Raw genomic sequence first — 26,136 nt, forward strand, 5'->3', positions numbered from 1 at the left:
GGAAGATGGGCACAGATGTTAGCTCAGGGCCAGTCTTCCTCAGCAAAAAAATAGGATTGGTGGCAGATGTTAGCTCAGGGCTAATCTTCCTCAAAAAAAAAAAAGTGTACTGCCTATATTTTCTTCTAGGAGTTTTACGGTTTCATGTCTTACCTTCAAGTAATTTTTGTGTATGGCAAAAGATAGTGGTCTCCTTTCATTCTTTTGCACATGGCCATCCAGTTTTCCCAACACCATTTATTGAAGAGACTTTCCTTTCTCCATTGTATTTTCTTGGTGCCTTTGTTGAAGATTAGCTGTCCAGAGATGTGTGGTTTTATTTCTGGGCTTTCAATTCTGTTCTATTGATCTGTGTCTCTTTTTGTACCCAACCATGCTGTTTTGATTACTATGGCTTTGTAGTATATTTTGAAGTCGGGGATTGTGATGCCTCCAGCTTTGTTCTTTTTCTCAGGATTGCTTTAGCTATTTGGGGTCTTTTGTTGCCCCATATGAATTTTAGAATTCTTTGTTCTATTTCTGTGAAGAATGTCATTGGGATTCTGACTGGGATTGCATTGAATCTGTAGATTGCTTTAGGTAGTATGGACATTTTAACTTTCTTCCAATCCATGTGCATGGAATCTCTTTCCATTTCTTTATGTCATCGATTTCTTTCAGTAATGTCTTACAATTTTGATTGTATAGGTCTTTCACCTCCTTGGTTAAATTTATTCCTAGATTTCTTTTTTAATTTTTGTAGCGATTGTAAATGGGATTGTATTCTTGAGTTCTCAGAGAACATTCTTTTAACGCAAAGATGCTTCCCCTTACTTGTTTTAAATAAATATCAAGTGTGTGTCTAGGTGTGTGTGTGTGTTTCCTACATATCAATATGAACTAGGGCTTGGTGCAAATATTTTAACATATACACTATGTGTGACACAGCTGGGTGAATGTATTTGGCTTACTGTTAATAAACTCTTGCTAGCAGACTATTTAAAATGCTAAGGAAAGCTGCAAGTGAAACAGGGCGTGAAGCAAAGGCCTCTGATTTTATTGAAATATGTAAGATTAAGTGCTAGTCCTTTTCCTTTCTAAAGCATCTTTAAAATACTGATATAATATTCCCTAATTTTCTCAAGAAAATGTCATGTTTATAACAAGGATTAGATGACCTTAGGCATTCTTAAAGAAACTTATACGCTGTAAGCCTAGAGCGGTAAGTAAAGCATCTGCATAAGCCAAGGCTTTGTTAAGGAACTGAAGAAGGCATTCTAATATCCAATTATGTTAATACCTAAGGGAGAAGCAGAATTATTAATACATCAGGGAGAAATAGAATTATAAGGAATGTTGAGTGACTGAAACTATATAGTTGTTAGCCTTCACAGGTATTTTTTAAAAACACCTTGAAAGTATTATGGAAATAGAAGCAGTAAAGTACACCAGCTATTTTCCGAGGACTTGTTTGCCCGATAATAACTATGAGAACTTAAGTCAATTCACCTGTATAACCCAGGAGAATCAGGAACTTGAAATTCACCTACTTTGTGAGTCCATGGCAGAACTCATGGGCCACTGAAAGCTCTTGGTTCCTTGGGCAATTCTTGGCCTCATATATTTTCCTAATAATGAATTTATTGAGCCCACTGTATAGAGATATTTGCATAAAGTTTCCAAAGGAGACATTAAGATTTTTTTGAGAGCAGAACTTTATTTGACCAACAGATCTGAGTCATTCTGTCCCTTGATGCTCAGTTTGTAAATCTAACATTGCCTAGGAAATCCTGAAGAAGCATGTAACATTGATACGTGGGAAGATGTGATGATGTGTGATGTGGAAGTAAATGTCTATACCAGAAAAATGAAATGCCCCCTTTGAGGTGGCTCTCCCAGATTTTGATTTAACCACAGCCTGACCCTTGCCATTTTCCCAAATATAAAAAATACTACTGCAGAATGTGCAGACAGGAAATGTTTTGTTAGTACCAATTATAACGGAGTTGCTGTAGTAAGGAAAGGCGTTTTGTACTCTCAACTGGAAAACCAGAAGAAGGCCCTTATTTCCAGGTGCAAGGGGAAGTTGCAGTGCCACCTGGAAATGGACTCTGAGGTGACAAAAGCAGCCTTGGCCCTTGACTGCAACAACCCGGAAGTGAAACCCTAAATGTTTTCTATTTTTGTTTTTTAAAGATTGGCACCTGAGCTAACAACTGTGGCCAATATTTTTTTTTTTCTTTTTTGTTTTTAAAGATTGGCACCTGAGCTAAATGTTTTCTATTTAACAGGAAAAAAGGTAACAAAGTGGAACCCTTGAATGAGTTTATGAGCAATAAATATAACCAGTCAAAATGTTGGATAAAGTTCTGATCGCTGATTTTCCATCTTTGTCCTAATTGGAAATGTCCGTGTATCCTGCTGAGGAACAGGAGAATAAATGTGTATTCCTAGCATTCCACTGCCTCTTTTAGGCCAAAGACTGACAGTTAATACAAGTGTACTTCCCTTTACAAAATAACTATATTCTTGAAATGTACACAAATGACATTTTTTTAAGCCAAATCATATTTTATTTTAGGAGAGGTGCTTGCTATAAAGACATCTTTAGCAAATCTTTTTCTCCTAATTGCTCCTTAAAGCTGAACTTAAATATCCTCAACATTTTTATTACTATAGCACATTATGACATGCTGTTTAGCTTGAAGAATTGAAGTATATTAATTAGACACATGGTGTTTGCCTTTGTGTGACTGACACCGTGAGGAAGACGCAGAATAGTCCCTATTATATAATGTAGCTAGAAGATGAGACCTGTTCTCAAATGCTAGTGATGAAGATATAGAGCAAGAAAGCACATGGGAGCTATTCGAGAGTCAGTGTTCAAAAGAGCATATGACGTACGGCCTAACACATAATCCACTACATGTTAACATGAAAACTCATGCTGCTTGTTTTCCCCTATGTTTTCACTCATTTTTTCTGCAGGCATCTATTCATTGCCCAGACAAAACGTTGCGTAAGAGATGGTGACTGAGAGAGGAGGAGGAGCTGATGTAAACACTGGGGGAAGCAGAAATATCAAGCGTGGCCCAGTGTGGTAAGACTACGCACATACTGTTCTTATGGTTTTAATTGCATTGTAGCAGACTTAATTGTCTCTAAAATGAGGTGCATTTGACTGGAAACTGAAAGAAAATACACAGAGAAGGGCCTGGGATACCAAACAGACATGAGCAGAAAAAAGTGTGGGAAATTGTGGTCCACGGTTCAGATAACAGGAATTATCCAGTCTAGAAAATTTCCAATGAAAGACATGAGAAGAGTCATTTGAGCAAATGAAAATCCTCATATTGCTGCTGCTTGTTTTTCCAAATTGGAAGTAGGATTAAGTAGAATTATTTGTTGCCCTCTCTAAATACTCACATTTTCATTTATACCAAATGGGACAACTTAGAACAGCTTTTTGAGGGCAATTGAAACCACATAGGTAGTCCCCTCTATGTCCTGAGGATAGCCAAGTTTATTTCTCTAGACTTGGATCTTCTAAACTCCAAACATGTTCAGCTGCTAACAGGAACCCTGTACATCAATTTCTTGCCTACACAGCCAGTTCATCATCTAAAGTTGAACCCATCCTTTCCCCTCTCCCAGTCTCCAAATCTGTTCTTGCCAGCATTTCCTATCTCAGTCAATAGCATCAACAAAACACAATCACCTAAGCCAGAAACCTTACCCAAGCTAGAAACCCAACAATCATTCTTGATTTCTCTTTTCTCCCTTGACTCTTCCTCCTGCTGGTGGTAATGTTGACCCACATACTGACTACCGAAGAAGGGTCTTGCTTTATGGTCATCAGAACCAAATTTAAACTTTTAGTTGCATCAGTAATTACAAGCACAAGAAACACATAATACATCTTTGGCTCCTAGGCATTTCATTACGATTTGAGTTTACCTGAGTACTTTCAACTAATTATATAACTTTATAATAACTCATTTTAAAATATGGTAAGATATATGGAAGGATATCTGTGAGAGTTTAAATAGTCTACCAAGAAAGATGCTATCTGAAAAGTGTGGGCACTTACTGTTTTAGACCACACATGTGCTCCATTTCCTAATTTTAGTACTTGATTTGAGTGATTTCATTTGCTTACCTTTTGACAATTTGAAAAGCGACATTCTCAGTATTCAAGCAGTGCTGTGTGCTTGAACTTTTTTCTTAGTCCAGCAGTGTAGTCATTGGTAGGCCAAATGTGGTGGAATCAAGGGAAATACACTGTTTAATTTCACCCCTAAATAGGATTTACCTTTTTATTCTTACTATCTTTAAAAAATTAGAACTTGATATTTCATTATGATAACAGAAGTAACTTTACAACTGTTGAAAAGACATCTTGATTTTAGATAACTTCCTGACACATTTTGGCATAGTTTATGTGTATAATTATGTGGGTGTATATATATTGTACCTGTGCTAACCAAGAGTGTTATTTAAAGACACTGATTTTTTAATGTTAATTTTATCGTGGAGACATCTGAAGAACAGATAAAAGTTCTTTAATTATATCTGTTTCAGTGGAAGAGTAGAATTTATATATGTAAAGATTTCCAAGGAGATCTTACTAGTTTGGTGCTTTAATCTTTGTTCTGGCTTATGAGTTGGCTGATTTTGTCAGTCACCTAAATAATAATAAGGATGTTCCTGTTGAATATACATCAGGTACTAATGTCATCATTTAGTTTCCCAGGGAAGTCAGAAGACAGAACTAATTGTCTACTGAAAGGGGTAGAGAATTCTAACACAGATACTTAATCAGTTGTGACTGAACTATCAGAATTTTACCTTTATATTCAATGACTTGGGCAAAGATGAAAGTATGTGAAAATATTTTATATCTTTGTATCTTTATCAGTCCAGCACAGTGGGCAACAAATAGTAGGAACTAAATATTTTTGAATGAATGAGTGAACAGAAAAAACTTCACAGTGCTACTAAAAGATAAATTCTTACTTCTAAGAATGCACAATATCTTGATCTGAAGTGGAAATTATTCTTCCCATCACAGTGTCCACGAAGAAAAATATCTGCACTAAGCCTTTAGTAAAAACTTTCAAATAGAAAAACTTTTCAAATAAAGTAAGGTTTAACCGAAAGCAGAACTCCTGGTTTATGCAATGAAGAGGGAAAGGAGGGGTTCATGCTCTTGAGAGCTCATTCTTTTGAAAGGAAAGCTTTTTAGTTTCCTGGAGGGAGTTAGTTATAAATATCTCAGATTTTAATTTTAAATGAGTAAGTAAATTCCACGGATTTTTCTTATGAAGAACTTACACATTGGAGTTTATAGTGTCAATTTTGGGGCGCAATGAACCTCCACTGAAAAAACAGAGGAGGAGGAAATGAGGAAATAAGGATCTACAGGATAGCAGGGACACAGTCAAGTTCTTTTTTGGATCACAATCTCTGAAAGATGATCGGTTCAAATCTTGTACTTTTTCCTCAGGGAAAAACGGAGGCATTTTCTTGGCCCTCTGAATTATCTTAAGAAAAAAAACCTGTTTGATTACTATTTGTGAATACAGAAAGTACATCTTTGATCACAGAGAGGACTATCTTACAAATAATTTCACTTCAAGGATTCAAACAGGGAATCACTAAAAGAACTGAAAACTCATTTCAACATAGGGTTATTTGGGATTTCTTCATTTCTTATGTTACTTTTAGGTAGATTTAAAAATTCAAGAAATGTAGGGAGTTTAAGAATAATTAGCTATGATTTCGCGTTCTTTTCAAAAGTTTGACTTTACGGATTTCTTACTAATGTAAGTTCTCCTCTTAAACACTAAGCATACATCTAGTAACCTAAAGATATAAAACCTACAGCATAAATGATTAAACACCAAAGGTTCAAAGGAAAAAAGCTTAATCATGTCTGTGTAACGTGAACGGTAAAACCATCAATTACAAAATAGGTGGACTGTGCTGGGCAGCCATGTTTAAAGTGAAGACAACTATAAAGCCAGAGAAGCCAGCCTCTGGTGAGTCAGAGCATTAGTAAGTTAAGGAGGAACTCCTAGTAGAAACGAATTGGAAAGACATTCTTCTCTTTCATCAGTGACCAGCTGTAATGAGGGGGAAAATGGCTAACAAAAACTCACCAGAGAAATTTAGACAATGATTCCCAAATTAAGTCAATTTAAGTCACAAATTATACCCCTCTGGATTACCTTAACCCCCCGAGCAAGCCGGTCAATATAGAGAACACCAGTTTGACTTGCTTCAATTTCAAAGTCAATAGTAATCGCCCACTCCGCTTCCAGCTTTGTAAATTCTCTAGACCCTGAGCTTCTCTCTCGCTGTTCATTCCCAAGCCTCTCAGTGCCTGGCACATAGCCGGCATTCAACAAATCTTGGGTGAACTGAACAGAGCTGGCAAAGAAAACCTCTCAAGTGTCTGTCCCGGAGGGTGGCGAGGCAAGGCTCAGGAAAAAGGAATTCTAGTTCTTCCCGCTGGAGCCCAGCACCACCTTTATTATCCCCATCATGCCCGCGACCGTGATTTGTGGGTGACTGGGTCCCTCGCGAGGCTGCTGTGCTTCCGCTTGTGCAGTCATCTCCTTCCCCTCGCACTAAAACAATACCTTGGCCTCCAGCCAAACTCGAGCAGCGAGCGATCCTGCCTGTTTATGGCCCGGAATGGGTGCTGCTCTGAGACGTTGGGCCTGTTCTGAGCGCTAGCACAGGCCCAAAGGAAGGGAAGAGGCCAAAGCTTTAAAACACTCCCTTCCTCCGCCCCCTCCCTTTTGTCCTAGACACCAAAACAAACGAGCTGATACACGTGTCCCTATGACTCTTGTTTACTATCAAGACTGCGCTTTCCACGCACCTCTGGGATATGTAGTCCAACCGGTTCCTCCGGCCTGCAGTTTCCCAGAGAAAAGGAGGAAGGTTGAGACTACGAACCCACAATCCATTTCGTGGGCGAAGTTTGGCTTGGGTCCCCGGAGTCTCGGCAGCAATCCAATCCGAAGCGCTCGCTGTAGTGATTGACACGCCGTCTTCTCCAGTAAACACAACACAAAAGTCAATACAAGGCCGCCCCCCGAGACGGACCACGGTATCACCCAATGGGGAAGGGGAAGGCCCGAGTGGCAGTCCCGCAGCCCAATGAGGGAGCGAAAGAGCTGGGAGGAGGCTCAACCCCCGGGGGGTTGAGGGGAGGGGGAAGACGGAGCTTGAAAGACTTGGTAATGGCGACGGGTTTGGTAAGTAGGAAAGTTTCGGTTGAGGAGTGAGAGAGGCGGCGGGAGCAGGAACGCGCGCCAGGGAGGCCGGCGACAGTCGGAGAGGGGGTCCGCGAGCCGCCGGCGGGGTTGTCGCGGCCGGGGCGGCCCGCGCCGGAGCTGCCCGCACTCGGCGGCGGGTTTGTTGTCCTCCCGTTCGGGAAGGGGTGGGGGTGGGGCGGGAGGGGCAGGATCCCGCGGGGCCCCGGCGGCCGGGCGAGCCCGCGGCCGCGCTCAGCGTCCTCGGCGGGCGGCCCTCACGGCGGGGGCAGCCAGCCGTCCGGGCGGCGAGCCCTCGGGCGCGGCGGTGCCGGGCTGCGGCGGCGGCGCGGCCCGAGGGGGTCCCGGGGGCGGGGGCTGGGAGGAGCCGGCGCGGCGGCGAGCGGGCCGGGCCGCGCGGTGGGTGGCCGGGCCGGGTGCGGAGACGGGGCGGGCCGGGTCGGGCCGGGCGGGGAAGGGGCCGCCGCGGCGCCGGGGCTGCCCAGGAAAGTTTGACTTCAGCTCCCCGCGTGTGGGCGGGGGGCCGGGCGGGCGGCCGGCGGGGCCGGGGGAGCCCGGCGAGGCGCCGCCCCCTGCGGGGCCGTGAGGGGCTCGGGCCGGGCCGGGCGGCTCGCTGAGCCCCTGGGCCCCGGGGCTCATTGTTACGCAGTTCGAATGAATGGGCTCTGACGCGCCTGCGCGCTGGGGCTGAGCCGAGGGGAAAAACAAGCCTGGAGTCCAGGCGGCGGTCACATGATGGGGGGAGGGGAGGGCAGCGCGATGAATGGCGAAAGAGGGTGGGGGATGGCCCTGGCGAGCGCCGGGTGGCGCTGCCGCGGGGTGACCCGCAGTCGGGGCTTGGCAGGCGATCCCAGGCCCCGCCTTCCAGCCTGCGCTGCTGCCCCGGGCCGAGGAGAGCAAAACAAAAAAGAATCCCGGCGAAGTCGATAGCCAGGGCCCGGTGTGGGTAGCTTCTGGAAACGCTGCCTGGGGGAGTTCCCTCGCTGGCTGGAGTTCATTCCTCAGTGTGTTCAGCAAGAATCCTTTTTCCGAGGAGCGCCGGCCGCGGGGCTCCGCGCGAGTCCTTAGCTCAGGGGGCCGCTGATGCTGAGACGGGAGGAGGGCACGCGGGAGCTGTGTACACTGGGAGGGGTTGGCGTGCCACCAACTATTCCGACGGGGTGCTTTAGATTCTTTCCCTCGAACCAGCAGTCGCAGATGACGCCTAACAGTGGTTTTGAAATTAAAGTTACCTTTTGAGAGTTGGAATAATTTTAACGTTTGTGAATACTTGTCTGTTGTTTAACTGTTGATCATCTCCGTTTGTAAAGTATTCCGAGTGCCTTCCGTCTTTGTGGGTGTTTTTTTTTTCAATTTTATGCTTTAGCTCTCTGACAAGAGTGTTAGGGTCATCTGTTCAGTTTCTTTGATTAAACTGCTCAGTTCTTGCTGGGTAGGCAATACTCGACAAAGTTTTAAGGAAATTCGAATTCTATTCAAAAGAATTAAATCCACTCCGTAACTTTTTGATCTACTTTTGAGGAAGCCATTTAACCGCTTTACAGCGCAATACTGCTGTTTATTCTAACTTGACTCGTAGATTATTTATAGAATGAAAATTTGATTTCACTTTCTAGTTTCCGTGTTTAGTTTCATAAGCCCAATTACCTTTTCTTTCTGTTTGGACAGCCCTTCCCCTTCGTTCAGTTTGCACACTTCTAGCACGTCCGTTAGTTAAAAAGTTCCATTGTCCCAGGATTTCCCTGCACACCGATCGCCCCCGTTTTCCACGCTTCACACTGCCTCCCTCTCAGACTTCAAACACGGTACTGGTGCTCTAAGAGTTGTCTCCTCCACTGTATTTTAATTTCTTTGAACCCTTTCCTCACTATCCTTATGCTCAAGGGTGAAGGCAAATGGCCTGGGCTTGAGGACGGAATAAACTGCTAGACCCTAAGGTCCTTGACGGACAATTGGTTTTTCTCTTTGAAATGAAAATGTCAGTACTTTTTTTCTGTCATAAATGATAAGAAGTAACTACCGTGTTAGTGAGACGATGCTAGGTGTTTTGCATGTATTATCTCTTAAGTGTGAAAATGACTATTAGAATGGGAAGATCAACAGATTAATCTTTTTTAAGCCGACAAATACCTTGTATGTCACAAAATTTACGAAAAATGATCTTCTTGTTCGTTAACACATGAGTAATCACATTCCTTCATATTTTGATCTGCCTTTACTTTGATGCTTCATATAATTTATACTATAGTCTTCTAGAGAGAGAACAGAAGAATAGTTTTCTAATGGAGTTGATTGAATTTTTAAAGGCTAGCGATAGAAGCCTTTAAAGCCTAGAAAAGCTTTTTTCACAAGTTGTTATAGGTAAGGTGAAATGTTTTGGATTACAGTCAACTTTAAGAAAACAAGTTTCTTTCACATATGAATTTCTAGATGATTTCAAGTTTTTTAGATACAGTGACTTTGTCTTGAATACTATTTGAGTTGTCGATACTCTCTTCAACAGGCTTGTGGACGGCTTGTACTGGTGTATTTGGGTTTTCTGTTGTCTTCATCAGTATCAGCTTTCCATGTCAAGTGAGCACAAAATTGATAAGAACTTGTGTAGCTGTGATTAATAAGAGCTTGTGCGGGCAGCGCTGGCCCTGCCAGCAAAGGCGGAGTCTAGTGTGGGCAGCAGTGACTGATGAGATAGAAGAGTGCTCTGGAGCCAGGTAAGGATATGGGATGCAGCATCTTTTACACCTCTCGTAGTTACCATGGGTAGACAGATGCGCGTCCCATTTACGAAAGAGAAACCTTGGGGTAGAGGGTAAGTGTTGAGAGCCGTAGAGGTGGTGAGGGACGGTCCAGATTTGAGTATTTCACTGAGAGACCACCACCCACCGTTGGGGGTTGCTTTTGTTTGTTTGTTTTCTTAACACTGTGGCAATCTGGAGTTGCAGAAACATTTCTTTGAAATCTTTTGTTTGAAGTTTCAGTGAAACTGTTCTAGAAGAACTGCCTTAGGGGCCCCAGCTGCTTTTGGTGGAGAAAGTTGGATTTAATATAGTTTGTTATGGGGGCTCATTTTAGCTTGGAATTATATAATGTGTTTTAAATACCTCAGTTCCTCCTGTTACAGATATAAATTAATTGCAAATTATCTTCTCTTCACCCCCTCCTCCCAAACAGTTTGAGCTTGGTATAGAAGTCGTTCAGGATTCGGGGAGGGTGGATGGGAGATCTTTTCCTTGATATCTTGAATAGGCTCTTGAAAGTAGGAGTCTAACCCATGTTGGTCTATACCTTTTCCCTTTTTTCTCAGTTCTTTTCAAAAAGAAAATGGTCCCATTCAGTCTTTGGAGTCCTCTTGTCCTCATCCATAGTACTACTTTGTTCACAGAGCTGTTTTGAGATTCATGTGGAAGTAGATGAAGTATGTGGAAATGCTCTGCACATGGTAGGTAGGCATTTAGTAAAACCTGATTTCCTTCTTTTTCGTTCACTGAGAATTAGCCATGTCTAGTCCCCTCTTCCTCTCCGTTTGTCTCTCCAAGATTTTGTGGATATTTACTTCTGAAAGTTGCAAAACAAAAGCCATAGGGCCTTCCCATGCCCACCCAATAAAAGTTTGTGATATTGAACGTGACGTTTCAAAGCACAGCTGCTGGAGCGTTTTACTCTTCTCTTTTGAGAATCACTGATCTAGTGAAGAGTTGACATGTGCAGAGTTACTACAACACATGGCAAATTCTGTCGAATCCTCTTCGACCAAAGCAGCGCACAAACGCATGAATGAACAATAGGGTTAGCTCTACCAGGAGATGTTTGAAAGAGCAGCTTGTTGTCAAAGCGAATGTCTGACTGGTGTAATGTCGGGGCTGGGGGGGCATTTTTGAGTATGCTCTTCTGGTGTTCCTTTACTCTGTCAGGCCATGCTTCCCCCGGATATTTGGACAGAGAAAAATGAGAGTCAGAAAACTTACATTTGTATATAGATTTGAATTTTGTTTTCCTGTATTTATTTAATTCTCACAATAGCCTTGTGCGATAAGTAGAGGTACATGAAGTTGAGGTTAATGACCTGCCCCAGGTTTCATGGCGAGCACGAGTGAAACGCAAGTCTGTGGCCCTGAAGTCTAGGCTGCCGTTCACTGTACAGTAGGTTTACAGAAGCAAAACCTCCATCATCTCAAGACCAAACTTTGGATGGCTTTGAGCAGTGAGAGGGGCCAACACACAGAACTCAAATTTAACAAGTATTTATTTAGTCCCTTTTGTTATTTGTAGGTAGCTCTGTTTTGAAATTGAAATGTTTTTTTCCATCTTCACTTGAGGAGTATTGTGATGGGATGTTGGTAGATAACGAAGACACAGTGCTGAAGAAATGATAGAAGTTGCCAGGAGATGTTAGTGTCCTGTAAATGGTGAATGGTGGACACTGCAGGACGTGCTGATGGGGAGAGAGAATCGAGGTGGGGAGACTGAGAAAACCCCAGAGCTCTGCAGAGGGAGGGGGAAGAGCGGCCCAGCTGCAGCCCTGTCTCTGTGTGTTCCGAGAGCCCCTCGGGTTCAGACGCTTGGGGCTAGCTCTGAGGAGATAGATCTGCAGAGTGCCGCCTCTGAATTTCCTAAAGACGTAAAAAATGAGAAAACTTTCAAGTTTAAGATTGCCGCTGGGGCTGACTTGCACGGATCACATCTGTATGTGAAGCAGAGTCGAGTAGATGTTCATGTCGCTCCCCAGCAGATTTGCTCTAACTATATACTAAGACTGTGATTAATCGGACTGTAGTAGATCATGCTAAACTAGAAAAGTGTTAGTTTCTTTTGGATTTCTCCAGCATCTTTAGCTAGATAAACTGTTACTTGCCTAAAGTAACTGCGTGAGTGATACCTCACTTACTGAGATGTGCTGGATAACTTGTCATCATATTTCCCAGGGAAATACGGGAAATTGCTGAAGCTGAATGGCTGGCTGGTTTCCTATTGCTACTATTTTCAGTAACTGTTCGGTTTAGGACATTAAGTGCCCAGAGTACGTTACAGTTTTGCGCTATGTCAGTCTAAGGATAAGAAAGTTTTTTAAGTCGTCTTACATTTCGTTCACTCACTCTGTTTTGGTTCATCCTCACAGCTACTCTGGGCGGAAAGTAGAACGGAACCATTAGCCCCAGTTTACAGATGAAGGGAGTGAGTGAGTGAGAAGCTAGTCACTTAGGTCATATTCAGTGATCAAGCTGGAATCAAAACCCTTGTTTCTTTCCACCTAACCCAGTGCCGTTTTCCCTACTCCGTATTACATCTTACAGTTGGGATTGAGTAAGGCTCTACAGCAATGCCCAGGATATGGGTCATCTTTGAGGGTTGCATGCAGAAGGTATCCAAAATAGAATGTTGGCAAGAAAGTGAGGCAATAGGCAGTTTGGCTCTCTGTGATAAGAATCTTAAGATGTTTAATTGCCATCCACCTACTGATCTGTCTCTAGGATTCTAAAGAAATAATCAGATGTAAACAAATACTTTTAAAAAAATAAAATGTAACTTCAGTGTTATTTAGAAGAGTGAAAAAACTGGGAACAGTGTGCTCAACAGTAGGAGGGAAGTGTAAATTTTGGTACATCTTTATAATGTATGTTACTTAACTTTAAAATAGATCTTTGAGAAAATTAATGATATAGGAAAATGCTTATGAACTTAGGTTAAGGAGAAAGATAATATATATAATATGAAGTGTGAAGAAAAGTATATGATTGTAGATATCTACATGAAAAAGAGATTGGATTGTAAGGTAATACACCAAAATGTTAACGGTATCTAAATCTGGTTGGTGGGATTAGAAGTAATCATTATATCCCTTTTTTTAAAAAATGCTTTTTTTCACTCTTTTCCACAGTGATTGTATATTTTATAGCCAGGAAAACATATTTCATAACAAAAAGATCATGAAAAAGCCTTTGTAGAACAAAATTTGTCCCTGTTGCCAGTATTTGCTGGTGATTACATCATGGCTTAGAAAGCTCTGGTATAGATTTTAAGCAAGAAACATCTTTTCACTGCATTTGTGTGTGTGTGTGTGTGTGTTTGTGTGTGAGGAAGATTGGCCCTGAGCTAACATCTGTTGCCAATCTTCCTCTTTTTGCTTGAGGAAGATTGTTGCTGAGCTAACATCTGTGCCTTTCTTCCTCTATTTTCTGTGTGGGATGCCGCCATGGCATGGCTTGATGAGCAGTGCATAGGTCCACGCCCAGGATCCGAACCCAAGAACCCCGGGGCACTGAAATGGAGTGTGCTCACTTAACCATTACACCACTGGCTTAGCCCCACGCTGTATTTTGTGATCAGCCTGGGCTGGGGTACTTGACTTTTAACATTAATATGTTGTATTGTTTTATTTTGAGGAAAAACTATCTGTTATGTTAGTGAGAATTTTTTGTGTATTTCATATTAGCTCATTAGAATTTTTTTTTAAAAGAGATTTGGACTGGAGTCTGAGAAATCAGGAAATCTTCCTGCTGTTGTCACCCATTAAATAACCAATTTGATCATTATCCAAAGGCTGGAGCATAAGGGTATAACCACATTTTACTTTCATAACAGAGTTTGGTTGGTGGACTTTACTGAGAAACTATTTGGGTGTATTAACCTATGTGATTTTCTTCCTTGTGATAACTTTGTAGGCTTGAAATGAAGGTGGAGTTACTATTTGTTTAGCTAAATTTCCCATGATTATTCATTTTTCTAGGAATAATAGCTTATTCAGAAGAATAGGTATCTTTTTATTATAGCTAGGTCCCAAATTCTCATTAAGAAAACATAAAATTTTTATTTTCATGAGAAGTATAATATGTGACTATTCTAAGAAACTCTCTCTTAAATATTCTTTAGAGAATGTAATTTTAGGTGTGTTAATCCTGGTCACTTTCAGAAGATGGGAAAACAAAATACGGTCATGTGCCACATGACAAGGTTTTGGTCCTTGTTACGATGGTGTTCTGTAAGATCAGTACCGTGTAGCCTAGGTGTGTAGTAGACTATGCTGTCTGGGTTTGTGTAAGTCTGCTCTGTGACGTTCACACAATGATGAAATTGCCTAATGACGCATTTCTCAAAATGTATCCCTGTCGTTGAGTGACACATGACTGTAATGAACATACTTTGTAAATAGAGAAATTAAAATAATTCTTCAAAAAATGAAAAGAATAGAGTATTCCTTTAGTCTTCTGTTAAGTAAGGAAAGTTTGTTAATTTACTTTTTCTTTTAATTTACTTTTATGAAACTTGAATGAAGTTTTTTGTTTGTTTGTTTTTTGTTGGGTTTTTCTTTTGTTGGGAAAGATTCGCCCTGAGCTAACGTCTGTTGCCATTCTTGCTCTCGTTTTTCCCTCCCCAGAGCCCCAGTGCATAGTTGTCTGTTATAGTTGTAGGTCCTTCTGGTTCTGCTGTGTGAGCTGCCCCCGCAGTGTGGCTGCTGACAGGCAGGTGGTGTGGTTCTGCGCCTGGGAGCTGAACCTGGGCCGCCGAAGTGGCGTGTGCCGAGCTTTAACTACTAGGCCTTCAGGCCTGCATCTTGTTAATTTACTTTTAAATTTGAAGATACAAGTTTAAAAGAAAAGTTTCCTTGGCCTCAATATTTGGGTCTGAAAGGAGAGTTACTAGGTTAAAGAAGTAAAAGTATATATAACTGTGCTGTTATTCTTCTAAAGAAAAGACGTTTATAACTTCAAGATAATAATCCTTTGGGATTTGGGTTTCATTTAGAGCTGACTACGTGGGTGTAGGCCAGACTATCAGGGAGTCATCCTGGTGAGGGTTTGAGGGGGATACAAACAGCAGTGTGTGGTTAAGTTAAAGCTACAACATTGTGATGTCTCTGATTGACTTTATACTTATATAATCTCCAGATCACATGACTTACATTATTTTTATTTTCAGTCGGAGCACCATAACATGGTGTGGGAAGTGAAGACAAATCAGATGCCTAATGCAGTACAGAAACTCCTGCTGGTAATGGACAAGAGAGCTTCAGGAATGAATGACTCATTGGAGTTGCTGCAGTGTAATGAAAATTTGCCATCTTCACCTGGGTACAACTCCTGTGACGAGCACATGGAGCTTGGTAAACAAGATTAAAAGTTTTTTAGGAATCTCACTGAGATTCAGATTAATTTTCATGTTTAGTCAGCTTTTCCACCTACCTTGAACTGCTAAAAAGTATGTGACGTTTTTGTTCACTAGGAGTTTTCAGTGTTCTCTTGTTAGTGCTTGTAAAATATTACTTAAACCCAATCTAACTTTGGGCTATTTATGTTTATCACAGAGACTCATCTATAAATTATCAAGCTAAACTGCCTTGGGGGTAAAGTTTGGGCTATTAAACACCGTAGGAAAACCCTGCTGTGTGGCTTTTCAGAAGAGGTTACTTTGAAACATCCCAGTGAGCTCAGTAAATGATGCTTGGCCGTTCTTCATGGCTGGTTTCTTGGTATGATGGGGAGATTACAGTGGACCCTTGAAACTTGAGGATCTGACGTTTGTGGTTATCAGTACTGCTGAGCTACTCCAAGCCGTGTGACCTGTAGAAACATGTAGGTTGTTGAGGTTCAGTTTTGAATTGTATTACTTTGAGGCCAGTGTTAAAGAATACACACCTAATGAGTGACCTTGGCTTGCTGCCCAGCTTTTCAGCTTGGCTTTGTCCACATTTAATGTGTGGTTTTCCTTAATGTTCACAAGAACCCTGAGAAGATGTCATTATCCTCATTTTACAAATGATGAAATGGAGGAGATTATATGCTGGAGTGCTCTCTGGGAATTCGGAGATCCTGAAGGTCTGGGGACATAACCTGTTTGAATGCCAGGGGGTTACGGGGCCCTGATATTCCTTGAGCAAGGAGCACCATTTTAATCAGGTAGTTGATTCTCCACCATCACATTTTCAGGAGGAAATCGGGAACTTAGGGCCCAGGGGGTCAAAAACTTGCATGACCCCTCATTACTTCAGATTAAAAGTAGTTAATTTTCTGAACTTGAAAAACAGAACTGAACCCTTTACAGTAAAGAAGAATGTTGGCAGTGAGGGAAGGGATATGGCTACAGCAGCATGAGAGTTCCCGGTGAGGTGAGCCTGAGTTGGTGGGATATTTTGGCTGCTCCGTGAAAGGGAGATATCTTGTAGTCGGTTTGATGAATGGGTCTCCTGAATCAGTGCTTGTAAGTAAGACGTTTCGGTTCTGGCAGCTCTTATGGGATCTTTGTCTGAATAGGAGTTGTGTATGTACTTCTATAGTGACGGTTCAGGAGGACTCCCAAGACTAGAGGGGTTTCTTGACTTACATACTGAAGGTGTGTTTCATAGAGAGGTTTTTTAAGGCCTGCAGGATGCTTTTGCTCCCCTCCTTTCCTTTTTTAATTTGGTTTTTAGAATGCAGTCTTCCTTATAGTGTTGTAGCCTTGGTGTGTGGAGCGGTACCTGGGTACTATTTGTAGTTTTCTCTCTCGGGGAGCTGAGAGTCTGTCAGGAACTACCTTTCAGGAACACACTTTTAGGAAAAAATACCAGTAAATATTACTGAGTTCAGAATTTCTCAGTAAAAAGAAATAATTTAGCATAGACAAAGTTGAATAAGTAGTACCTAAACATTTATATGATCTATAGTCTTATCTTTGAAAATTGTTGTTTTCATAATTGCAGTACAGGTTAATAAAGTATGTGAACAGTAAATACATATATGCACGCATAAAATGCCTTTTTCCTCATTAACATGTTACTGTAAAAATGTCTGAGTGGTATATGGATTATTCCCAGGTGAGCTATAAAAAACGGGGGGGAAGATCACAGATCTGGTTTTCCAGTCTGAACAGTGGTGGTGATTACATGGTTTGGGTAGTGAAGTCATCAGTACATTTATATCTGTTAGGTTTACTTTCCATCAGACTCTGTTGACCCTTAAAGTTATAAGGTGTCATTTTTTTTAAATTGAAGCTTGTTTTATTCAGGAAAACATTTTAACTTTAACCTTTTCCTCTCACAAAATTAATTAGCTAAATTTGAGGACGTCTCTTCCGACTGTAATTATAACACCATTCCCCGCATTAATTTCCTCTTGATGATTTTGAGTGTGCTTGTTTGCAGATGACCTTCCTGAGCTTCAGGCTGTTCAGAGCGATCCTACCCCATCTGCCATCTACCAGCTCAGTTCAGATGTTTCACATCAAGAATATCCAAGGCCATCTTGGAACCAGAATACCTCAGACATATCAGAAAATACCTACCGTGAAAATGAGGTGGATTGGCTAACGGAATTAGCAAATATCGCCACCAGTCCACAGAGCCCACTGATGCAATGCTCGTTTTACAACAGGTAGGAACACTGCTTATATTTTTATTGAAAACTTCTATCATTACAAAAAGCTATGAATTATTTTTTTTCCAGTTTAAAAAGTAATGATGCTATTAACCATCTAATGAATGGTTTTCTTACATTAGAATTTAAGTAATTAGAATTAAGCTTCTTGTCTTATAATGATCAAAGAGGTATTTCACCGAATATCATGATTTCATACTTTTAGAATTAGATAAAAGTGTTATGAGAACAGAAGAGTCAGAAAATGTTTGTAATTATTTTAAACTCATTGAAAAATAAGTCAGGGGTTGGTCCCGTGGCTGAGTGGTTAAGTTCGTGCGCTCTGCTTCAGTGGCCCAGGGTTTCGCCAGTTCGGATCCCGGGCGCAGACACGGCACTGCTGGTCAGGCCATGCTGAGGCGGCGTCCCACATGGCACAACCAGAAGGACCTACAACTAGAATATACAACTATGTACTGGGGGCTTTGGGGAGGAGAAGAAGGACGGAAAAAAAAAAAAGATTGGCAACAGTTGTTCACTCAGGTGCCAGTCTTAAAAAATAAAAAATAAATCAGACCAGGAAATACTTTTATTATATATTTTTGCTTATAGAAATGAAAAGTGTATTTGTCTAAAAAACCGTAATTATAATAAACTTTACGTTTTAAACTTTTATCAACCTTGAGTTTGGTTCCTTTTGGTCTAGGTTTATTTCCTTCTACTATGTATGTGGCCTTATTTATCTGTTTGCTAATAGTAAAATTTCTGATATTAAAATCTTGAACTTATAAAAGTGGACTCCCATTGGTAAAAGCCGCTGTTTTATCTACTCAGACCAGAGTTTAAGAAAATGAGTTTTGTGCTATGAAATTATGAAAGCTTCCAGCTAATATTCCTAGAGACATCTAAGTGGATAATATTTTATTAATTACCCGTGAAATTATGAAATTATCTGTGCAGAAAGACATGGGTGAATGAGAGTTTGTAGGGGAGAGCAGTGCGCATATTTGTGCTCGTGTGGGTGGTAAAGCACACCCCACGCTAGGCGAGGCAGGCATGACTGGGTTTGGGTAGCGCTGCTAAGAGCATACTTCTTTGCTAAAGAATACGCTTCTTAGGTGTGAAGCCCTGGTTTTCTTGCAACTCATTGTTATGTGTTTTCTTCTCTTTAGCAGGATATTGGTCTTGATTTGAGCAAATTCAGTTACCTTTGGTTTAATTCCATGAAAATTTCCACAGGAAAGAAAACTTGTCTGTCAGAATAGTAATTCCTTTATAATCCCAGTTTTCATTATAACCTTAATAGTCAAAAAGCTAAAAATTCTTTTACAATTTAAAAAAACAAACCCTGATTTTACTGTAGGACTTGCTTTTCCCCCCTTTTCTAGTTTGTAGATAATACTGGTTATTTTTCATAGCATACTCATGAGGACTAATAGTTCATGGGAAGTTGAGTAAACCCCTCAGAAGAAAGTCAATATAAATAAAAACACGAGTAAAGGCGTATCTCCCAAAAGATGTGAATTCGTCCTCTGCTGCCCTTTCTGGGCTTCCTGTCCTCCTAGGGGAGCAGACCAGGAGTCTTGCTCTGCAGTCTTGGCTGCCTTCTCCCGCTGTCAGTGGCTGTTCAGGCCGCTCCTCGTAGCGGTGCCCTCTGTTAGCTGTTGAGCTGTGGATGTCTGAGTCCTAACTGTGTGGTTCCAGGGGGTTGAGGACAGGTAACATTGATTATCCCTGCAGAGATAGAGGGCTGGAGAGACCAATGGTAATAGTGTTTTAGACACGTTCAGCATGTTGATTTTTACAGAACATTTTGGCCATATACATTTTAGAACATTGTATTGTTACTTCTCTTGTAAATGGTTAGACAGAAGAACTGATAAACTCTTTTTCTTTTATTAGTCATGAAAGCAGGGATGAACTAAAGGAATTTTAACAGTTTGGCCATTCTCTAATATTTCACAAAGATCTAAATGTATAATACAAGGAAGAAATTGGCAAAGATGAAAACATTCAGTATTGGTATTTTGAAATCTAAAATTGATTGGAGAGTATACTAAGATGCATGGAAATTTGAGGGGTTTTTATTTAAGTGATATGAACATAAAAGCAAAGTAGATCCTCATTTAGAAGTAATTTCTGCAAAAGTATAATGAAAAATGTTAATGAGGATAAAATAAAAATTGAGGGGCTAATTTCTCAGGGAATAAGGGAAGAATTGGAAAGTATGATGTCCCTCTCCTTTTTTAGAAGAGGGTTAGTACAGACATGCTCAAGTTTTTTTCTGTTAAGGATCAGATCCCTATTTGACATGGCAGAGAATTGACCTGATTGGGTCCTTCAGACAGATTTGCCCCTAGACCCTGTCGTCCTGGCTGCTGCTGTCCGCATCCTGAGTCCGTGCACGTTCCCGGTCGTCCTTTTGGGCTTGCGGCCTCTGCTGCCCCCCCTCTGAATGGCTGATCCGTTTGGGCAGGGAGGCTCCCCATGCGCTCATGGGAGCGCCGTGTTCTCTGAAGGAGCATGCCTGGGAAAGAGACTTGGGAGAGGAAAGGGGAGAAGGGATGACTTTTTTTAAGGTGATCCGAGGGGGAATCTGGCCTTATGTGTAGATGGTTTTCAACAAGTTTGTATGAGAAAACAAAAAATAGTGTCCGCTTAAAAGAAGTTGCAAATAGGCTGCTTTCTGCTATAATAAGTTGCAGCATTTTAGCTTAAGGTCGTTCGTTGTATCTGCCCAGTGATGGGGTGGTTGGTGGATGGAGTTCAGTCAGTCACGTTAAGCTTAGATGCCCTGTTGATATTGAGAGTTTCTGACGACATCAAAGTAGAAGAGAGAACTGGACAAGGAGCCCTGCCTGGGGGTCTCGTCCTTCATGAGTGAAAATATGCGCATTTATATGTACTTAGTGATATGAAAATGAGTGAATAAATAAATAAGTGAAATGGTAATTTGGAATTTAAAATACGTTGTCAAAGCTGGAAAAGATGATGTTTAAAGTGTGTGAAGAGGGCTTGGGTAAAAGTTGAGTTAAGGAATAGCGTACTATAAATGAAGTCTCGCTGTCTTTATGCTAGTTTCCCATAGGTGTCTTACATGTAATAACACTAGCATTATGAATATGGAGTTCTTTTCATCAGAAGGAAAGATATACTTTAAGGATCTGTGCTGTATGGTGAAAACTGCTGCTTTATTTCAGATCATCTCCTGTACACATCATAGCTACTAGCAAAAGTTTACATTCCTATGCGCGCCCTCCACCAGTGTCCTCTTCCAAGAGCGAGCCAGCCTTCCCGCATCACCATTGGAAGGAGGAAACACCAGTGAGACATGAAAGGGTGAGTTTATTCATGAGATTAAACTTTTACTGAGTTTGCACAACCGTTGAAATATATTAACTTTCCCTAAGAAATTCTTTCGAAGCACATACAGATGGGAAATAGTAAGTCTCGCTATTCAGCCGCTGGTCTGGTTTAGATTTCATGTCCACATCCATTAACTGTTAGGAAAGTTCGTTACTAGCAGGAACATGCATTTAACTAAAACTTCCCAGAACTTTGGTTTTCGAAGGTCTATTTTTTCCTAAGTTTAGAATTATTAAGTTATCCACGAATAAGAAGAGAGCCTGAAGCATTGAGATAAAGACAGATATTAATGAAATATGTTAAAAAAATAAAAATAAAAAAGTGGTAATATTTTTCTCCATAGGCAAACAGTGAGTCAGAATCTGGGATTTTCTGCATGTCCTCCCTCTCAGATGATGATGATTTGGGATGGTGCAATTCCTGGCCTTCAACTGCTTGGCACTGTTTTTTGAAAGGTAAGAGAAATGCTTGAATTTTCTACAGCCTCCTCATGTGGCGCCCTAGGCACATATCTAATACTTGTTTTTACTTCACCTTTAGGCACACGACTGTGCTTTCATAAGGGAAGCAATAAGGAGTGGCAGGATGTCGAAGATTTTGCTAGAACCGAAGGCTGTGATAATGAGGAAGATCTCCAAATGGGCACTCACAAGGTTGATTTAAAATTTTTAAAACTTTTTGAAATCTTTCAAAAGGTATCCTGAGGTTTACTATTGGTCTACAGGAGTGCCCTCCATTTACTTTCGTACTTAAATGGCATCTTACGTTTTAGGTAGAGGTTTTGTGACCACTCGTTCCTTAGCCTCGTGGAGAGGAGCAGTGGCTGAGCTTTTACCTTTGTAACTGCTTTCTTAGATGGGGAAAAGAGTGTATTTCTTAGCACTTTTTATATGGTTTATGTTGGGAAAAACTAAACTGGCATTAAAAATAAAATGAATAAATAAGCAAACCAAAGCCTTCTCTTAGGTAATGTACAAAGTGGTTAAGTCCCCTATGGATAATTGAGAGTTGATTATTTTAAGTTACTTTTTAAATGACTCTGTTTCAAAACACTGGCATTTGCTAAGGCGATAAGTAAAGCAGCAGTGGGCAGCAGTAGGATAAATAGCGGTGACACCTTACTCTTTGACATCTTCAATTTCTCCATTTCCGCTGTAGGCAGAGAACTTGGGCATGTCAAGTGTGCTTGTTTAGAATTCCTCTTTGGATCCTGCTGTCCCCTACTATTGAGTCTCTTGAAAAAAATAGTCCTGACTTGGCTGCCTTCAGCCCCTCCTGCTGTTGCTCGTCAGTACAGTAAAGTTGGCGGCAGTCTGCCTGTGGCCTCTGCCACTCTTCTAAAATTGTCTCGAAGGTTACCAGCTTTATTCTCATTTCTAGGGAGACTGCTGCTTGTTCTGTTTGACATCTCTGCAGCATGTGACACAGTGGGCTGTCTTCTCTTGATTTGTGCGTGTGGCAGTGCCTTGATTCTTTCTGCTGTCTCTGTCTTTTTGACTGGTGGCTTGTCCTCCCACGATGTTGAAGGTGCGATGAGGCCCCCCACCCCAGCTCCTCTCTGCTGGGAAGGCGGCAGCTTCCTAGTGGCCTGCTGTGAAAGCTCTCAGGTCTTGGAGTCGGAAACCTGGGCTCTCTGTCCAGCTCTTCCAGCACCCTTTTGTGTGACTGACCTCGGGCAGATTGCTAACCCCTCTAGGCGCTGGCTTCCTGATCTGTGAAATGGGGTTACTTTTAAGGTCTTAATAGCTCTAAGAATTAGAAAATTCTGTAATTCAGTTATTTACAAATACATGTCTGTAGCTTTTGCCCGCATGTTTCCAACTGCATGTTAGCTGTCTGTACATGAGTGTGCCAGTTCTTCAAAGTCAGCCTATTAGTATAACAGAACTGGACTCACCTTTTTCTTCCCGTTCCTGGCCTACCTTCTCCCTGTTCTTTTAAAGATTATTGTCCTCCTTGATTGCCAGATCCACAGCCATGAAGCTGACTATTCCTCTCCTCCCTCCACATTCACTCGGTCACTTGTGTTCCTTCAGGACTTTTCACAGTCATCCTCCTCTCTCATTCATTCTGTGTTCACGCGCTGGTGTAATCGTGATCTGGTGCTGTAGCTAGCTGTGGGCGTGTCTCTCTCCTTTGTTTTTCTGTGAATTTAAGAGTAGGGATCATGTGTTGTTAATGCTTGTTTTTTCAGAACCTAGTACTTGGCATGTACTAAGTGCTCCAAGAAAACCTTAGTTGAATTTAAGTTCAGCCTGGTTCTACCACCACTGCTCTGCTCAAGTCAAGACACTAATGGGTCTCTCTCCTTACATCTTCAAATAAATCGAATACTAGATGTACCTTTTATTCTGCTGTCTTTATCATCCTAAAATTGACGATCATATTAATAAAAATACTTTCATTGACTTCCCAGTACCCTCTCAAAGGAGAGTTTAAGCACTTTGCCTGTCTTTAAGATCCCTTTACTTACGAACTGGCCCCTCCTTTCAGTCTTATTTGCCCCAGCTCTGGAATGCACCTTGCGTTTTTAGCAGATACTCAGCACTCGGCAAAGAAATGGTTCATTATAGCTGTTGCTGGTGTGAGGCATGTCCCTCTGCCTTCCTAAATTTCATTCTTCTTTTAAAGCCCAGCTCAAATGGGAGTCAGAAGCCCTCCCTAATCTGTCTTTCGGAGTTCTAGCTTCCTGTATTAAACTCCACTAGCGTTATTTGTCCTTGAGTTCAAGTGCTTATTCCAGTCTGCTTCGTACTGTAGTGATTTGTTCATGTGCCTTTCTTCACGCTCAGACTGAAAGCTCTTAAAGACAGGGCCTCCTGTCTTGTTTATTTTACCTTTTCCACAAATTCTTCCACACAATAGGAGCTTCACAATGTGTTGAACTGAATGTTGCCAATTAATTCACTCTGCATGTATTTTCAGGGCTATGGTTCTGATGGTCTAAAGTTGTTATCACATGAAGAAAGTGTCTCATTTGGCGAGTCTGTACTGAAGTTGACTTTTGATCCTGGTACAGTAGAAGATGGTTTACTTACTGTAGAGTGTAAACTGGACCACCCTTTCTATGTTAAAAATAAAGGTAGGGCTTCAATTTGAATTTGTAGTAACTTTTTAAAGAAAGCTTCTTAAATCTATAATTATGTCTTGTGGCATAATTCTTTGATGATTAAGAAAAAAAAATGAAGGAAAAACTTCTTTCCAACTAAACAAAACTACCGTAGGAAGTGCCTTATCCTAATGCCTAGTGAGGCCTCAGTGTCTTCGCAGGAGTCAGGCGCAGCTCTGCTTGCTGGGCCTGAGCTTTTAGACTTGGGTAGTAGCTGTAATAAGCTCTCTGTCAGCTTGATACAGTTTGGGGAGGGGAGTATTCTGGTAATGGCATTTTGATTTAGGGTTACCAAATGTTCCACATACTTGAATCACTTTTCAGAGCCTTACGACGACAATACCATGTTAAACATAATCATTCAGAGACTATTTCATGGTCTCAGTCATCATCATTTATCACTTACGAGCTTATGGATTGATGGAACTGCTGCTTGATAGAATAGAATCTGTATGTTAATAAAATGCTGAATTAAACTAGTTTTGGAGGGCTTTTGCATTCCTTAAAGAAAATACTTGGACTTGCTGTGTGGCAAAGATATATGCCTTGTGTTAAAAATCTCTTGGGACTTACTTTAGGCACTAACTTTTTATTCTTCAGAGTCAATTCCCATGCCTGAGGTAACTGTCGTTTGATTTCCCTTTAGGTTGGTCGTCGTTTTATCCCAGCTTGACTGTGGTACAGCATGGCATTCCATGTTGTGAAATTCACGTTGGTGATGTATGTCTACCTCCTGGACACCCCGATGCCATTAATTTTGATGATTCAGGTGTTTTTGATACATTTAAAAGGTAATAGTGGATTGATTGATTCTTTTTTTTCTTTTTTCTCTTAAAGTTTACCCATAATCTCCCTAAAGATTGCTAAGTCAAATATTTAGGAGGGTAAACCTTTCAAGATTTGAGAATTATAAAAGGACTACTTAGAGGAAGTATATATATGACTAAATGAAAGAACATTAAATAAGTAATAGTTCGAGGGGAGTTTTCCGTGGAGTAGTCATCTGGGAAAAGTGGGTTCCTAAAACGTTTAGGATTCGATTAGGAAAAATGCTGCACGTTGTATGACCGAGAATTAAATAGTCAGCTCTGAGGGTTGTATTAAAAAACCTGCTGTATCTGGCCAGTTATTTTTAGCCAGTCCATAAGTCTCTTAATAGTGTTTTTTGTAGTTAACTGTATCTTTTTTCCCCTTTAGTTAACTGTATCTTGTTTAATAATCATTTTGACCAAGTACATTAGTTGCATGGATTAACAAATGGTAAAAATGGCAAAAACTTGACATTTTGAAAGATTTCAAAGAGGGAAGTGAGTTTTCCTGAGATCACCTTGCTAGTAAGTCGTAGAATGGGACAACAGCCCTTAGGTGTCCTGACACTCAAGAAGGTTGACCCACTTTCTCAGCTTGTAGGGAACTTCTCTGTTTTAGCACTAAAGAGTCCCCCATCCCTGGAAAGCCCCCAGTCCTGGGCACACGGGACAGTTGATCACCCTCCTCCTGGAAGGCAGCCAGAGAAAGTCTGTGTGTAAATATCTGGGATTTTAAGACTCTTGAAGATAATTTGCAAATCCATAGACATTAAGTAGAGAATTCTCAAGAGTTCCTGCTGGCCTGTAGATTTTATTTAATTTTAACATAATAAAATATAAGGTTAATGTATTTTTATTTAAAAAAGATAAGTGAGACTGTTACTTAAAAAAGCAGCTAGCCCTGGGCCTGGCATGGGCTGCATGCTGCACAGACATCTGCGGGATTGGCGTCTCAGTGCCGGGGGCTTATATCCCTCGTGTACACTTCTTTTTGAAATATTGTAGAAAAACGAGACAATTTTAAGGTCTGATACTCTAAGTGTTCTTGGGATGCACATCAGTGACACCTTTCATGTTTTTGTGAGAGTGTAAACTGTTTGAAAAAAAAATCGGAAGATAATTTGCCTTTATCTTACAATGCTGAGTATCAGCATTCCATCCTTCTGTGTGTCTACCCTAGAGAAGTAAGTTCTTAGAGACGCGCACTAGGAGATGTGTAAATAAGTTCATCGCCATGTTGCTCCTGATAGCAAATGTGGGAA

General features: G+C 41.1%; 2 protein-coding genes across 9 annotated transcripts in view; one reads left to right on the forward strand and one right to left on the reverse strand.

Moving 5' to 3' along the window:
• The first annotated feature begins 2,213 nt into the window (after nucleotides 1-2,213).
• HBP1 (HMG-box transcription factor 1) overlaps nucleotides 2,214-26,136 on the forward strand; it is a 33,433-nt gene continuing 9,510 nt past the window's right edge. Inside the window, exons 1-10 of one of the 6 annotated variants that reach the window (XM_070265439.1) lie at nucleotides 8,934-9,070; nucleotides 9,769-9,976; nucleotides 10,570-10,704; nucleotides 15,180-15,363; nucleotides 17,380-17,608; nucleotides 20,791-20,929; nucleotides 21,300-21,411; nucleotides 21,497-21,609; nucleotides 23,882-24,038; nucleotides 24,712-24,856. In XM_070265439.1, coding sequence (XP_070121540.1) covers nucleotides 10,702-10,704; nucleotides 15,180-15,363; nucleotides 17,380-17,608; nucleotides 20,791-20,929; nucleotides 21,300-21,411; nucleotides 21,497-21,609; nucleotides 23,882-24,038; nucleotides 24,712-24,856 — 1,082 coding nt within the window. In that variant the 5' untranslated portion in view covers nucleotides 8,934-9,070; nucleotides 9,769-9,976; nucleotides 10,570-10,701. Of the gene's footprint in view, nucleotides 7,406-7,948; nucleotides 9,977-10,569; nucleotides 10,705-15,179; nucleotides 15,364-17,379; nucleotides 17,609-20,790; nucleotides 20,930-21,299; nucleotides 21,412-21,496; nucleotides 21,610-23,881; nucleotides 24,039-24,711; nucleotides 24,857-26,136 lie in introns of those variants that run through there. The other 5 variants (XM_070265438.1, XM_070265442.1, XM_001490734.7 and 2 more) reach the window with 5 other exon arrangements.
• COG5 (component of oligomeric golgi complex 5) overlaps nucleotides 17,595-26,136 on the reverse strand; it is a 345,803-nt gene continuing 337,261 nt past the window's right edge. Inside the window, exons 22-23 of one of the 3 annotated variants that reach the window (XR_002807321.2) lie at nucleotides 19,918-20,129; nucleotides 17,595-19,340 (exon numbers count right to left, since the gene is read on the reverse strand). Coding sequence is in view for 2 of the 3 variants with exons in the window: in XM_023638887.2 (XP_023494655.2) it covers nucleotides 20,084-20,129 (46 nt within the window). In the remaining variant the exon portion in view is untranslated. Of the gene's footprint in view, nucleotides 20,130-26,136 lie in introns of all 3 variants that reach the window. The other 2 variants (XM_023638888.2, XM_023638887.2) reach the window with 2 other exon arrangements.

Source organism: Equus caballus, chromosome 4 (assembly GCF_041296265.1).
Source record: "Equus caballus isolate H_3958 breed thoroughbred chromosome 4, TB-T2T, whole genome shotgun sequence".
NCBI classification, from domain to species: Eukaryota; Metazoa; Chordata; class Mammalia; order Perissodactyla; family Equidae; genus Equus; species Equus caballus.